The 12,546-nt window shown below is 42.0% G+C and overlaps 1 protein-coding gene across 4 annotated transcripts in view; it reads right to left on the bottom strand.

Moving 5' to 3' along the window:
- LOC140205987 (cytosolic phospholipase A2-like) overlaps positions 1 to 12,546 on the bottom strand; it is a 190,187-nt gene that overhangs the window by 31,126 nt on the left and 146,515 nt on the right. For all 4 annotated transcript variants that reach the window (XM_072273964.1, XM_072273962.1, XM_072273963.1 and 1 more), the window contains 2 exons: positions 12,260 to 12,328; positions 5,030 to 5,284 (listed from right to left, as the gene is read on the bottom strand). In XM_072273964.1, the coding sequence (XP_072130065.1) occupies positions 5,030 to 5,284; positions 12,260 to 12,328 (324 nt within the window). The remainder of the gene's footprint in view (positions 1 to 5,029; positions 5,285 to 12,259; positions 12,329 to 12,546) is intronic.

Genomic DNA, 12,546 nt, shown 5'->3' with positions numbered 1-12,546 from the left:
CTGCAAAATGATGTTCATAGAACAGGGCTGATCACAGATAATACAGAACACTAATAGGATAAAGAAGCAGATCACAGTTTTATTTGCTTATATCCTGGACTGCGTTTTACACCCAGGTTTGGAGAAAGGTTATCTCGTTTCTGTATATATTATATGGTTATATACATTATATACATGTATATAGTTAAATGACAATAAATTGACTTGACAGTGGAGGAGGAAGTAAAAGGAAGTAAAAAAGGTGTTCCTTGTCCTGTGAAAGCAAAGGAAGTGAAACACATGCTAGAACTGATTGAAGAGTGAACTACAGGGTTGTGGAGGGAATGGTCTTTTCTGAATGATGGATGGGAGGGCAAAGAAAATCATCTGCCAGTAATGTCTTGCCAGAGCTGGTAGAAGAACTGGAGAATGATCGGTTCAGTAAAGATGTTGGTGGGAGGGGAGGAGGGCAAAGAATGAGGATGAGGGAAAGCTTAATGGTTCTGTGAAGAACGGGAAGGAATGAAAGAAATGTGGAAATGTGACAAATGTGGTCAACATCACAGAAGGGCAATGCTCATTTGAGGACAAAAAATAAACTGGAGGCTTTGGTGTGGAGTGTAGCATAATAGATGAGCTATAGACAGCAAAGCTGGTCAAATGGAGACATGCCCATTCCATTACCTACATCATAGTGGAATTGGTGGACTTAAGGTAGATATTGGTTAGGAGTTTCCCAGAAACGTAAATACAGAAGTTAGCGAAATATTTGGAAGTGGACAAGCTGAAACTGGAAAGTAAGGGAAGAAGCTGTAGAGACTTTCTAATTTGGAAATGGTGCTGTTCCAGTCGGGGTATATGGGGTGGTTGGGTTCTGACTAAATATCAAGAAATGACAATAGCGATTATATAGCTTCTACCACCCAAGACAACTCTACCTTCACGTAGTTCTTAGGTCTGGGTGCACGCTGTCTCGCCAAAGGAGCTCTGTCTATGGCGAGTGTTTGGCGCCAGAAAAATAACCAGACCAATGGTGGTGGTGTCAGCTAAAATCACTGAAGTCTCCAGCAGCAGGGAGATGGATTCCAGGCTTTGGTAGAGGATTGTTTTTGTACAACAACAGCAAAGGCTGGGCGACGTCTAGTGTATGGTTCCCAATCGGGAACACCAGTAGAGGCCAAATGCTCTAGTTAGATGAGCACTGCAGCAACAAAAGTCAATGGCAAACCACTGTTGTAATTTCTGCCTAGTCAATCACGGAAAGAAACAAAGGAAGGAAACAAGACAACAGCGTGAATGGGGTTGATTCTAATCAACAGAAGAACACCTCGCTCGGTCGGGGTAGTCATGTGCTGCAGGTGACACCAGACCATCATCCAGAGACTGTAAGCAATAATGAAAGGCTAAGGGTAGCAACATAGAACATACGTACACTTTACCAGAAAGGAAAGTTGGACAACACATTAAATGAAATGAAAAGGTTGTAAGTTGATATCTTAGGCCTGTCAGAAATGAGATGGACCGACAGTGGCAAATTCACTAAGAATAGTTCTCTGATAATGTACTCTGGAGGTCAACAGCATGTGTATGGAGTTGAAATTATTTTAAACAAACAAGTATCAAAATGTCTTATGGGATATTGGGCGATAGCTGACCGACTGCTTTTAGTTAAATTAACCCTTTTAACATTAGCATAATCCAAGCCTATGCACCAGCAAATGATGTGGATAAGGATATCAACATGTTTTATGAAAACCTCGACAGTGCTTATGAGCAATGTAAATCCCAGGATATAAAACTAGTCATGGGAGATTTTAACTCCAAAGTTGGACAGGAAAGGGTTGGTAACATCATAGGACCTTTTGGATTAGGGGAGAAAAATGAAAATGGAGGAAGGTTTACTGATTGGTGTGTCAGAAACAACCAAGTGATCACCAATACTTGGTATAAAAACCACCCACGTAGATTGTGTACTTGGATTAGCCCTGGAGATAGAACAAAGAATCAAATAGATTTCATTACCATCAATGAATGCTTTAGAAATAGTATCACAAATCCTAAAGCTTACCCAGGAGCAGACTGTGGTTCAGATCACCATCCAGTAATAGCTACCATTAAAACAAAATTAAAGAAACTGACACGTGGAAAAAAGAGAAAGAAGTATATGTTGGGAGAACTTAAAAAGGATAGCATACTTAAGCAACAATTTAAGACAGCTGTAGAAGAACACCTCAACGAAAACTTAACAACACCTATTTGGGACAGATTTAAATATGCTATACAGCAATCAGCAGAGGAGATAATCCCAGTGCAAGAAATCCAACACACCAACAAAGGGTGGATAACCCAAGAAATTCTAGATCTGATGGAACAAAGGAGGTTAGTGAAGAATAATGAAGTGCAATACAGAGAGCAAGACAGACAGACCAGACAATTTTGCAAAGGAAGAATGGCTGAATCAAAAATGCAATGAAGTAGAAGGCTATATTAACAACAGCAAAGAAATGCACAAGAAAATTAAGGAAATTACTGGTATTAAGGAAACATCCTCTACAGGATGCATAAGATCAGCAGACGGATCCATACTAACAGATCCAGATTAAGTATGTGAGAGGTGGATTCAGTACATAGAGCAGCTTTTTGAAGATAATAGAGGGGGACCCTCAGATATTAAGCACCCTAATTCGGGCCCACCTATTACCAAAGAAGAAATAACTAAAGCAATGAAAAGCATGAAACATGGTAAAGCCACTGGACCTGATGAAATTTCAGTAGAAATGATACAAGCCCTAGAAAATTTGGGCACAGATATTCTTCTTGAACTGTTTAATGGAATATATGAGTCTGGTGTATTGCCTGAAGATCTCTTGAAATCAGTATTTATAACTCTGCCAAAAATTCCTGGAACTATTGATTGTGAAAATTATAGAACAATCAGTCTTATGAGTCACATAATAAAGATCTTGTTGAGAATTGTTCTGTGTCGAATTAAAAACAAGTTAAGGCCAGAAACTTCTAAACTGCAATATGGATTTATTGAGGATAGAGGAACTAGGAATGCAATTTTCATACTACCAATGTTTTCAGAAAGGGCAATTGAATATCAAAATGATGTCTTTTTATGTTTTATTGATTTCACTAAAGCATTCGACAAAGTGCAACATGAAAAATTATTTCAAGTTCTCAGTAAACTAAACATTGACAGAAGGGACCAACAACTGCTTCAAAATTTATATTGGAACCAAATGGCGGCGATAAAAATTAATGATAATATAAGTAGTTGGACTAAAATTCAAAGAGGAGTTAGACAGGGATGCGTTGCCTAACCGGAATTATTTAATATCTATAGTGAAATGATTCTCAGAGAAATAGAAGGCCTAAATGGGATAAACATGCAGACGATACCACCCTAATAGCAAGTGCTGCAGAAGACCTACAAATTCTTCTAGACAAAGTAGTACAAACAAGTGCAGATTTTGGTCTAACCATCAACCGTAAAAAAAAGCCAAATGTATGGTAATATCAAAACAGCAGGATACTCCCAACTGCCAATTGTACATCGGCAACCAAGAAATTGAACAAAAGACCAGCTTTAATTACTTTGGTAGCTTTATATCACAAGATGGTAGAAGTGAAGTAGAAATAAAAAGAAGAACTTCCATTGCCAAAACCAACTTCCAAAAAATTAAAACCATTTTTACCAACAGACACATTTCTATGAAAACAAGGTTTAGGCTACTAAAATGCTACATCTGGTCAATCTTGCTGTATGCTTCCGAAACATGGACTATAACACCAGAACTCCAAAGAAACTTAGGAACAATAGAAATGTGGTTTCTTAGAAGAATGTTGGAAATATCATATAGAGATAGGGTAACTAATGAGACAGTACTCCAACGTGCCCATACAATAAGATCTTTAATGAGAACATTAAATGACAGGAAACTTAAATTCCTGGGCCGTGTCATCAGAGAGGGAGAAATAGAATGCCTGGGAAACACAGAAGAGAAAGGCAAAAAAGAAAATATATGGACACTGTGAAAGAACTAACAGATCTAAGTGTGCCAGATATCATTGATGCTGCATGGAATCATTCGATGTGGAGAGCCATGATCGCCTAAGCGTGTAACACGCAAGGCACATGAAGAAGAAGCTGTTCCAGTCACAATGAACTGTAAAAAAGTGAGGGGAATGCTCTGCATACCCCAGTGAAAGCAGGCACAGCAGACCTTTACAGATATAGTTTATTTAAATCCAATGAAGTGGGGTCAGTAGAGGAGTCACAGAATGGTTACAGCTTTTTCATCTTCTATACCAATTTAGTTCATCCCATTTCAATCTACTCTCACCATAACCCTACAATCTTTACTCTTCAAATACTAACGATGCTCCTTTTTCAATACTACAAGTGAAACTACCTCCACTACTCCCCTGGCAAGGCTAACTACTTGCTGAATTGAAACTCTCAGGTCATTTTGGGTTCATTTGCTGATCACCTTCATTGCACATCTAGTTGTTGAGACCTCCGTCAATGAGGACAATTTCTCTCTATCTACTGTACCTATACCCTCCATGATTTTAAATAATTCTATTAGCTGTCCTTGCAAAATCCTTGTTCCAAATCCTTCCCCAGTGTGTCCATATCACTCAATTCCCTGATCCCTGGAATCTTTATCATAAATCCTTTTGCACCATTTCCAAAGATTTTGCATCTTTCACATGGTAAGGAGCCCAAAATTGCTCTAGTTGCATCTGAACCCATGTTTTATAAAGGTTCCTCATGGCTTCCTCACGTTATAATCGCTACTCTTAAATCCAGAATCCCAAGTGCTTTTTAAAGTAACTTTTTCAACTTGTTATGCGGTCTTCAACATCCAATGCTGTTACACCTTAAATCTCTGTTTACATGGGTCTGTTAAAATTATGCCCTTTGTTTATATTGCCACTTCTCATACTTCCAACTAAAGGAAAAGCTTGTTAACTGTAACAAGAATAACTTGTGTAAGGAAGATTTTATGTCCATTACGCTGGCCAAAAGAGAACTACAAACCTGTGACTGCAGCATCTACTTCATCATCCTCCAGCAGTTCTTGTGGCATCAGGTCACCAAGGGGAGACAGTGGAAATGACGTGTTCAGGTTAAGGCCCAGCATAAAGTTGTGCACTTTGCCAGCTCGGCCTTCCCGCGTGTTGAAAAGTGCAGTGTCACTAAACAGGGTCTTTACCATCCTCTGTACCCAGCTATCCTGGTTAATCTGCTGACTCTCCTCTTCTGCCTCTGCTGCTTCACTCCCATACCGCTCCTCTGTCAAAAGGCAAACACGTTTCTCTTGAGTATGTTTACTGCAATCTGTTCTTTAGCATTCAATTCACTGCTTTTACGTTGCTTAAAAAAAAGTACTGTGTGTCTCATGCAATGACTTATTTGCCATTCATGTTACATATTCTGCAAAGTTTCAACTTACGTTGCTGGGATCTGTACCAAGTAATTCTGGTTCAAAGTTGCCTGAGCAAAGTTAGTAGGTAACCATCCATAATAGTTCCTACAACATAATCATAATTGGTTGAACAATTAACTTGAAACTGAAACACTCTTGGTGAGTTAACTGCTGGCGAGCAAAGATCATCTGGCAATTTGACTCTTGGTAGTTACTCTTTTGAAGTTGGTGCTAAGAATACAATGTCTGTAAATTGCAAATTAGGTTTCCTAGTCATGTATTGAAACCTCAAAGTGAATGCACAATTCTCTCTCCAACATTTCAGGAATGATATGGTTCAAGTTGCTTCCTTATCTACTGATTTAGTGAGCCTGCGATATTGAAATGTTTCACTAACTTGAGTATCTCTATCAAGTTTACTACATTCCTCTGAGGTATCAGTTTTCCTCCAGTTCCAGTCTTGTACTTAGCTCGAAAGTGAATTACTCCATTGGTAGCTGCCAATGCTCCACATATGAATTGAATACTTACATCCTTCATATACATGAGTTAAAATCTTTACATTACATCTCTGTTCAAATGTGCAATTATAGCAATTTATAATAAATATTACGTACAACAGGTTAGTCAAAATAACATAGAAATACAGTTGCATCAGCATGAATTAAGTAGTCTGATGGCCTGGTGAAGAAGCTGTCCCAAAGCCTGTGCTGCGGTACTGTTTCATAGAAACATAGAAAACCTACAGCACAATACAGGCCCTTCAGCCCTCAAAGCTGTGCCAAACATGTCCCAACCTTAGAAATTACTAGGCTTACCTATAGCCCTCTATTTTTCTAAGCTCCATGTACCTATCCAAAGTCTCTTAAAAGACCTGATCGTATCTGCCTCCACCACCGTTGCCGGCAGCCCATTCCACGTACTCACCACTTTCTGCGTAAAAAACTTACCCGACATCTCCTCTGTACCTACTCCCAAGCACCTTAAACCTGTGCCCTCTTGTGGCAGCCATTTCAGCCCTGGGAAAAAGCCACTGACTATCCACATGATCAATGCATCTCATCATCTGATGCACCTCTATCAGGTCACCTCTCATCCTCCGTCGATCCAAGGAGAAAAGGCTGAGATCACTCAACCTGATCTCATAAGAAATGCTCCCCAACCCAGGCAACATCCTTGTAAATCTCCTCTGCACCCTTTCTATGGCTTCCACATCCTTCCTGTCATGAGGTGACCAGAACTGAGCACAGTACTCCAAGTGGGGTCTGACCAGGGTCCTATATAGCTGCAAAACAACCTCTCGGCTCCTAAATTCAATTCCACAATTAATGAACATAGAACATAGAATAGTACAGCACAGTACAGGCCCTTCAGCCCACAATGTTGTGTTGACCCCTCAAACTCTGCCTCCCATATAAACCCCCACCTTAAATTCCTCCATATACCTGTCTAGTAGTCTCTTAAATTTCACCAGTGTATCTGCCTCCACCACTGACTCAGGCAGTGCATTCCACGTACCAACCACTCTCTGAGTAAAAAACATTCCTCTAATATCCCCCTTGAACTTCCCACCCCTTACCTTAAAGCAATGTCCTCTTGTATTGAGCAGTGGTGCCCTAGGGAAGAGGCGCTGGCTATCCACTCTATCTATTCCTCTTATTATCTTGTACACCTCTATCATGTCTCCTCTCATCCTCCTTCTCTCCAAAGAGTAAAACCCTAGCTCCCTTAATCTCTGATCATAATGCATACTCTCTAAACCAGGCAGTATCCTGGTAAATCTCCTCTGTACCCTTTCCAATGCTTCCACATCCTTCCTATAGTGAGGAGACCAGAACTGGACAGAGTACTCCAAGTGTGGCCTAACCAGAGTTTTATAGAGCTGCATCATTACCTCTGGCTCTTAAACTCTATACCTCAACTTATGAAAGCTAACACCCCATAAACTTTCTTAGCTACCCTATCTATCTGTAAGGCAATTTTCAGGGATCTGTGGACATGTACCCTTAGATCCCTCCGCTCCTCCACACTACCAAGTATCCTGCCATTTATTTTGTACTCTGCCTTGGAGTTTGTCCTTCCAAAGTGTACCACCTCACACTTCTCCGGGTTGAACTCCATCTGCCACTTCTCAGCCCACTTCTGCATCCTATCAATGTCCCTCTGCAATCTTCGACAATCTTCTACACTATGTACAACACCACCAACCTTTGTGTCGTCTGCAAATTTGCCAACCCACCCTTCAACCCCCACATCCAGGTCGTTCACGAATAGTAGAGGTCCCAGAACCGATCCTTGTGGGACACCACTAGTCACAACCCTCCAATCTGAATGTACTCCCTCCACCATGACCCTCTGCCTTTTGCAGGCAAGCCAATTCTGAATCCACCCGGCTAAACTTCCCTGGATCCCATGCCTTCCGACTTTGTGAATAAGCCTACCGTGCGGAACCTTGTCGAATGCCTTACTAAAATCCATATAGCTCACATCCACTACACTACCCTCATCTATATGCTTGGTCACCTCCTCAAAGAACTCTATCAGGCTTGTTAGACACGATCTGCCCTTCACAAAGCCATGCTGACTGTCCCTGATCAGACCATGATTCTCTAAATGCCCAGGGATCCTATCTCTAAGGACTTTTTCCAGCGGCTTTCCCACCACAGACGTAAGGCTCACTGGTCTATAATTACCCGGATTATCCCTACTACCTTTTTTTGAACAAGGGGACAACATTCGCTTCCCACCAATCTTCCGGTACCATTCCCATGGACAACGAGGACATAAAGATCCTAGCCAGAGGCTCTGCAATCTCTTTCCTCGCCTCGTGGAGCAGCCTGGGGAATATTCTGTCAGGCCCCGGGGACTTATCTGTCCTAATGTATTTTAACAACTCCAGCAGCTCCTCTCCCTTAATATCAACATGCCCCAGAACATCAACCTCACTCATATTGTCCTCACCGTCATCGTTCCCTCTCATTGGTGAATACCGAAGAGAAGTATTCATTGAGGACCTTGCTCACTTCCACAGCCTCCAGGCACATCTTCCCACCTTTATCTCTAATCTGTCCTACCTTCACTCCTGTCATCCTTTTGTTTTTCACATAATTGAAGAATACCTTGGGGTTTTCCTTTACCCTACTCACCAAGGTCTTCTCATGCCCCCTTCTTGCTCTTCTCAGCCCCTTCTTAAGCTCCTTTCTTGCTTCCCTATATTCCTCAATAGACCCATCTGATCCTTGCTTCCGAAACCTCATGTATGCTGCCTTCTTCCACCTGACTAGGTTTTCCACCTCACTTGTCACCCATGGTTCCTTCACCCTACCATTCTTTATCTTCTTCACCAGGACAAATTTATCCCTAACATCCTGCAAGAGATCTCTAAACATCGACCACATGTCCATAGTACATTTCCCTGCAAAAACATCATCCCAATTCACACCCGCAAGTTCTAGCCTTATGGCCTTATAATTTGCCCTTCCCCAATTAAAAATTTTCCTGTCCTCTCTGATTCTATCCTTTTCCACGATAATGCTAAAGGCCAGGGAGTGGTGGTCACTATTCCCCAGATTCTCACCCACTGAGAGATCTGTGACCTGACCCGGTTCATTACCTAGTACTAGATCTAGTTTGGCATTCCCCCAGTCGGCCTGTCAACATATTGTGACAGGAATCCGTCCTGGACACATTTAACAAACTCTGCCCCGTCTAAACCCTTGGAACTAATCAGGCGCCAATCAATATTAGGGAAGTTAAAGTCACCCATGATAACAACCCTGTTATTTTTGTACCTTTCCAAAATCTGCCTCCCAATCTGCTCCTCTGTATCTCTGCTGCTACCAGGGGGCCTATAGAATACCCCCAATAGAGTAACTGCTCCCCTCCTGTTCCTGACTTCCAACCATACTGACTCAAAAGAGGATCCTGCTACATTACCCACCCTTTCTGTAGCTGTAATAGTATCCCTAACCAGTAATGCCACCCCTCCTCCCCAGCCCCCCCCCCACACTCTCTATCCCTTTTAAAGCACTGAAGTCCAGGAATATTGAGAATCCACTCCTGCCCTGGTGCCAGCCAAGTCTCTGTAATGGCCACTACATCATAATTCCATGTATGTATCCAAGCTCTCAGTTCATCACCTTTGTTCCTGATGCTACTTGCATTGAAGTACATGCACTTTAGCCCTTCTACCTTACTACCTTTACACCCTTTATTCTGCTTCTCTTTCCTCAAAGCCTCTCTATATTTTAGACCTGGCTTTACTCCATGCATTTCTTTTACTGCTCTATTGCTCCGGGTCCCATCCCCCTCACAAATTAGTTTAAACCCTCCCGAACCATGCTAGCAAGTCTACCTGCAAGGATATTGCTCCCCCTCGAGTTCAGGTGCAACCCATCCAATCAGTACAGGTCCCACCTTCCCCAGAAGAGATCCCAATGATCCAAAAATCTAAAACCCTGCTCCCTCCACCAACTCCTCAGCCACGCATTCAACTGCCATCTCCTCCAATTCTTACCATCACTGTCACGTAGCACTGGCAGCAATCCTGAGAACGCCACCCTTGAGGTCCTGTTCTTCAGCCTTCTGCCTTGTTCCCGAAACTCACACTTCAGGACCTCATCCCTCTTCCTGCCTATGTCATTGGTGCAACATGTATTGTCATTGTGCAACATGTATTACGACTTCTGGTTGCTTTCCCTCTTGTACCAGGACATTGAGGGAGAGGTTGTTTTCTTGACACCACTCTGTCAGGGTGATGACTTCCTCTCTGTAGGCTGCCTCATTATTATTTGAGATTAGGCCAATCAGTGTAGTGTTGTCAGCAAATTTAATCAGCAGCTTGGATGAGAATATCCTTCCCCAATATCGCTAACTCTATTAGCTCCTTTAAAGCCATAAGACTACATGACGTAGGAGTAGAATTAGGCTCTTTGGCCCATCGAGACTGCTCCACCACTTCATCATGGCTGATCTGATTTTCCTCTCAGCCCCTATCTCCTGCCTTCTTCCCGTATCCCTTCATGCCCTGGCCAATCAAGAATCTATCAACCTCTGCCTTAAATATACATAAAGATGGCCTCCACAGCTGCCTGTGGCGAAGAATTCCACAGATTCACCATTTTCTGGCTAAAGAAATTCCTCCTCATCTCCATCCTAAAAGGATGCCCCTCTGTTCTGAGGCTGTGTCTTCTGGTCTTAGGATCTCCCACCACAGGAAACATCCTCTCCATATCCACTCTACCAAAGCCTTCCACCATTCGATAGGTTTGAATTAGGTCACCCCTCATTCTTCTGAATTCCAGTGAATACAGGCCCAGAGCCATCAAGCGCTCTTCATTTGGCAAGCCATTCAACTCTGGAATCATTTTCTTGAACCTCCTTTGAACCCTCTCCAACTTCAGCACATCCTTTCTAAGATATGGGGCCCAAAACTGCTCACAATATTCCAGGTGAGGTCTCACCAGTGTTTCATAAAGTCTCAATATTACATCTTTGGAAGACCACAATCTGTTCGGATTGGTGATAACATATCCTCCTCACTGACGATCAACTCTGGCGCACCTCAGGGGTGTGTGCTTAGACCACTGCTCTACTCTCTATATACCCATGACTGTGTGGCTAGAGATAGCTCAAATACCATCTATAAATTTGCTGACGATACAATCATCGTTGGTAGAATCTCAGGTGGTGACGAGAGGACATACAGGAGTGAGATATGCCAACTAGTGGAATGGTGCCGCAGCAACAACCTGGCACTCAACGTCAGTAAGACGAAAGAGCTGATTATGGACTTCAGGAAGGGTAAGATGAAGGAACACGTACCAATCCTCACAGAGGGATCAGAAATGGAGAGAGTGAGCAGCTTCAAGTTCCTGGGTATCAAGATCTCTGAGGATCTGACCTGGTCCCAACATAGTGATGTAGTTATAAAGAAGACAAGACAGTGACTATACTTTATTAGGAGTTTGAAGAGATTTGGCATGTCAACAAATATACTCAACAACTTCTATAGTTGTGCCATGGAGAGCATTCTGACAGACTGCATCACCGTCTGGTGTGGAGGGGCTGCTGCACAGGACCGAAGAAGCTGCAGAAGGTTGTAAATCTGGTCAGCTCCATCTTGGGTACTAGCCTACAAAGTACCCAGGACATCTTCAGGGAATGGTGTCTAAGAAAGGCGGCGTCCATTATTAAGGACTTCCAGCACCCAGGGCGTGCCCTTTTCTCACTGTTACCATCAGGTAGGAGGTACAGAAGCCTGAAGGCACACACTCAGCGATTCAGGAACAGCTTCTTCCCCTCTACCATCCGATTCCTAAATGGACATTGAACTTTTGGACACTATCTCACTTTTAAAAAAAAAATACAGTATTTCTGTTTTTGCATGTTTTAAAAAATCTATTCAATATACATAATTGATTTACTTATTTATTATTTCAATATTGTGATGTGCATATGATAAATAAAGCTAATATTTAAAATGCTCCTTAAAGCAGTTAAGTCATCCCTGTTGGATGATATACTTGTACGTGCTGCTTAGGGTGCACATTTTGTTTGTTATCATGCTTGTGAAGTGCCATGAAGCATTTATTATTGTTCCTATGAAGTGCCTTGATGCACTTTAAAGTTTACATAGATGGAAGTTGTTGTTCAGTATTACCTTCTCAAACATTGCTCCCTACTGTCTCTCCACACACCTCACAAACAGCCAGTCCACCGCATGTAATGATCCTGCATATGTGAAGCAGGCACATCTAAAATTCAGAGTGAAAAGTCTAGTGCTTGGCTTAGATAAGCCTTTTCCTCTAAAATCCACAGAGGCTCTGCATTTAAATTCTTACCTTTTGATTGTGATTCATCGTCACTGTCTGAACTGTCGTTTCCAATTAAATGTTTGGTCTGAATTTGGGCTGTAATATAAATGAAAAGAAATAAATCACCCAAGCATTACATTAGTGTTTGAAATCAGTTACTGAATTGTTTTATGTTAAGTGTCTGATTTCCATTTTCCATGAGATAAATAGCTCCAGGATTTCAGAACGTCAAAGGGTGAATTATCCAGACGATCTTAGTTCCTATATGGAGGGTGACCCCATACTCATCACACTTCTTCATATTGTTTCCAAAT

The sequence above is a fragment of the Mobula birostris genome, chromosome 12, assembly GCF_030028105.1.
Source record: "Mobula birostris isolate sMobBir1 chromosome 12, sMobBir1.hap1, whole genome shotgun sequence".
Classification (NCBI taxonomy): domain Eukaryota; kingdom Metazoa; phylum Chordata; class Chondrichthyes; order Myliobatiformes; family Myliobatidae; genus Mobula; species Mobula birostris.
This window is presented reverse-complemented; position numbering and strand designations above follow the sequence as displayed.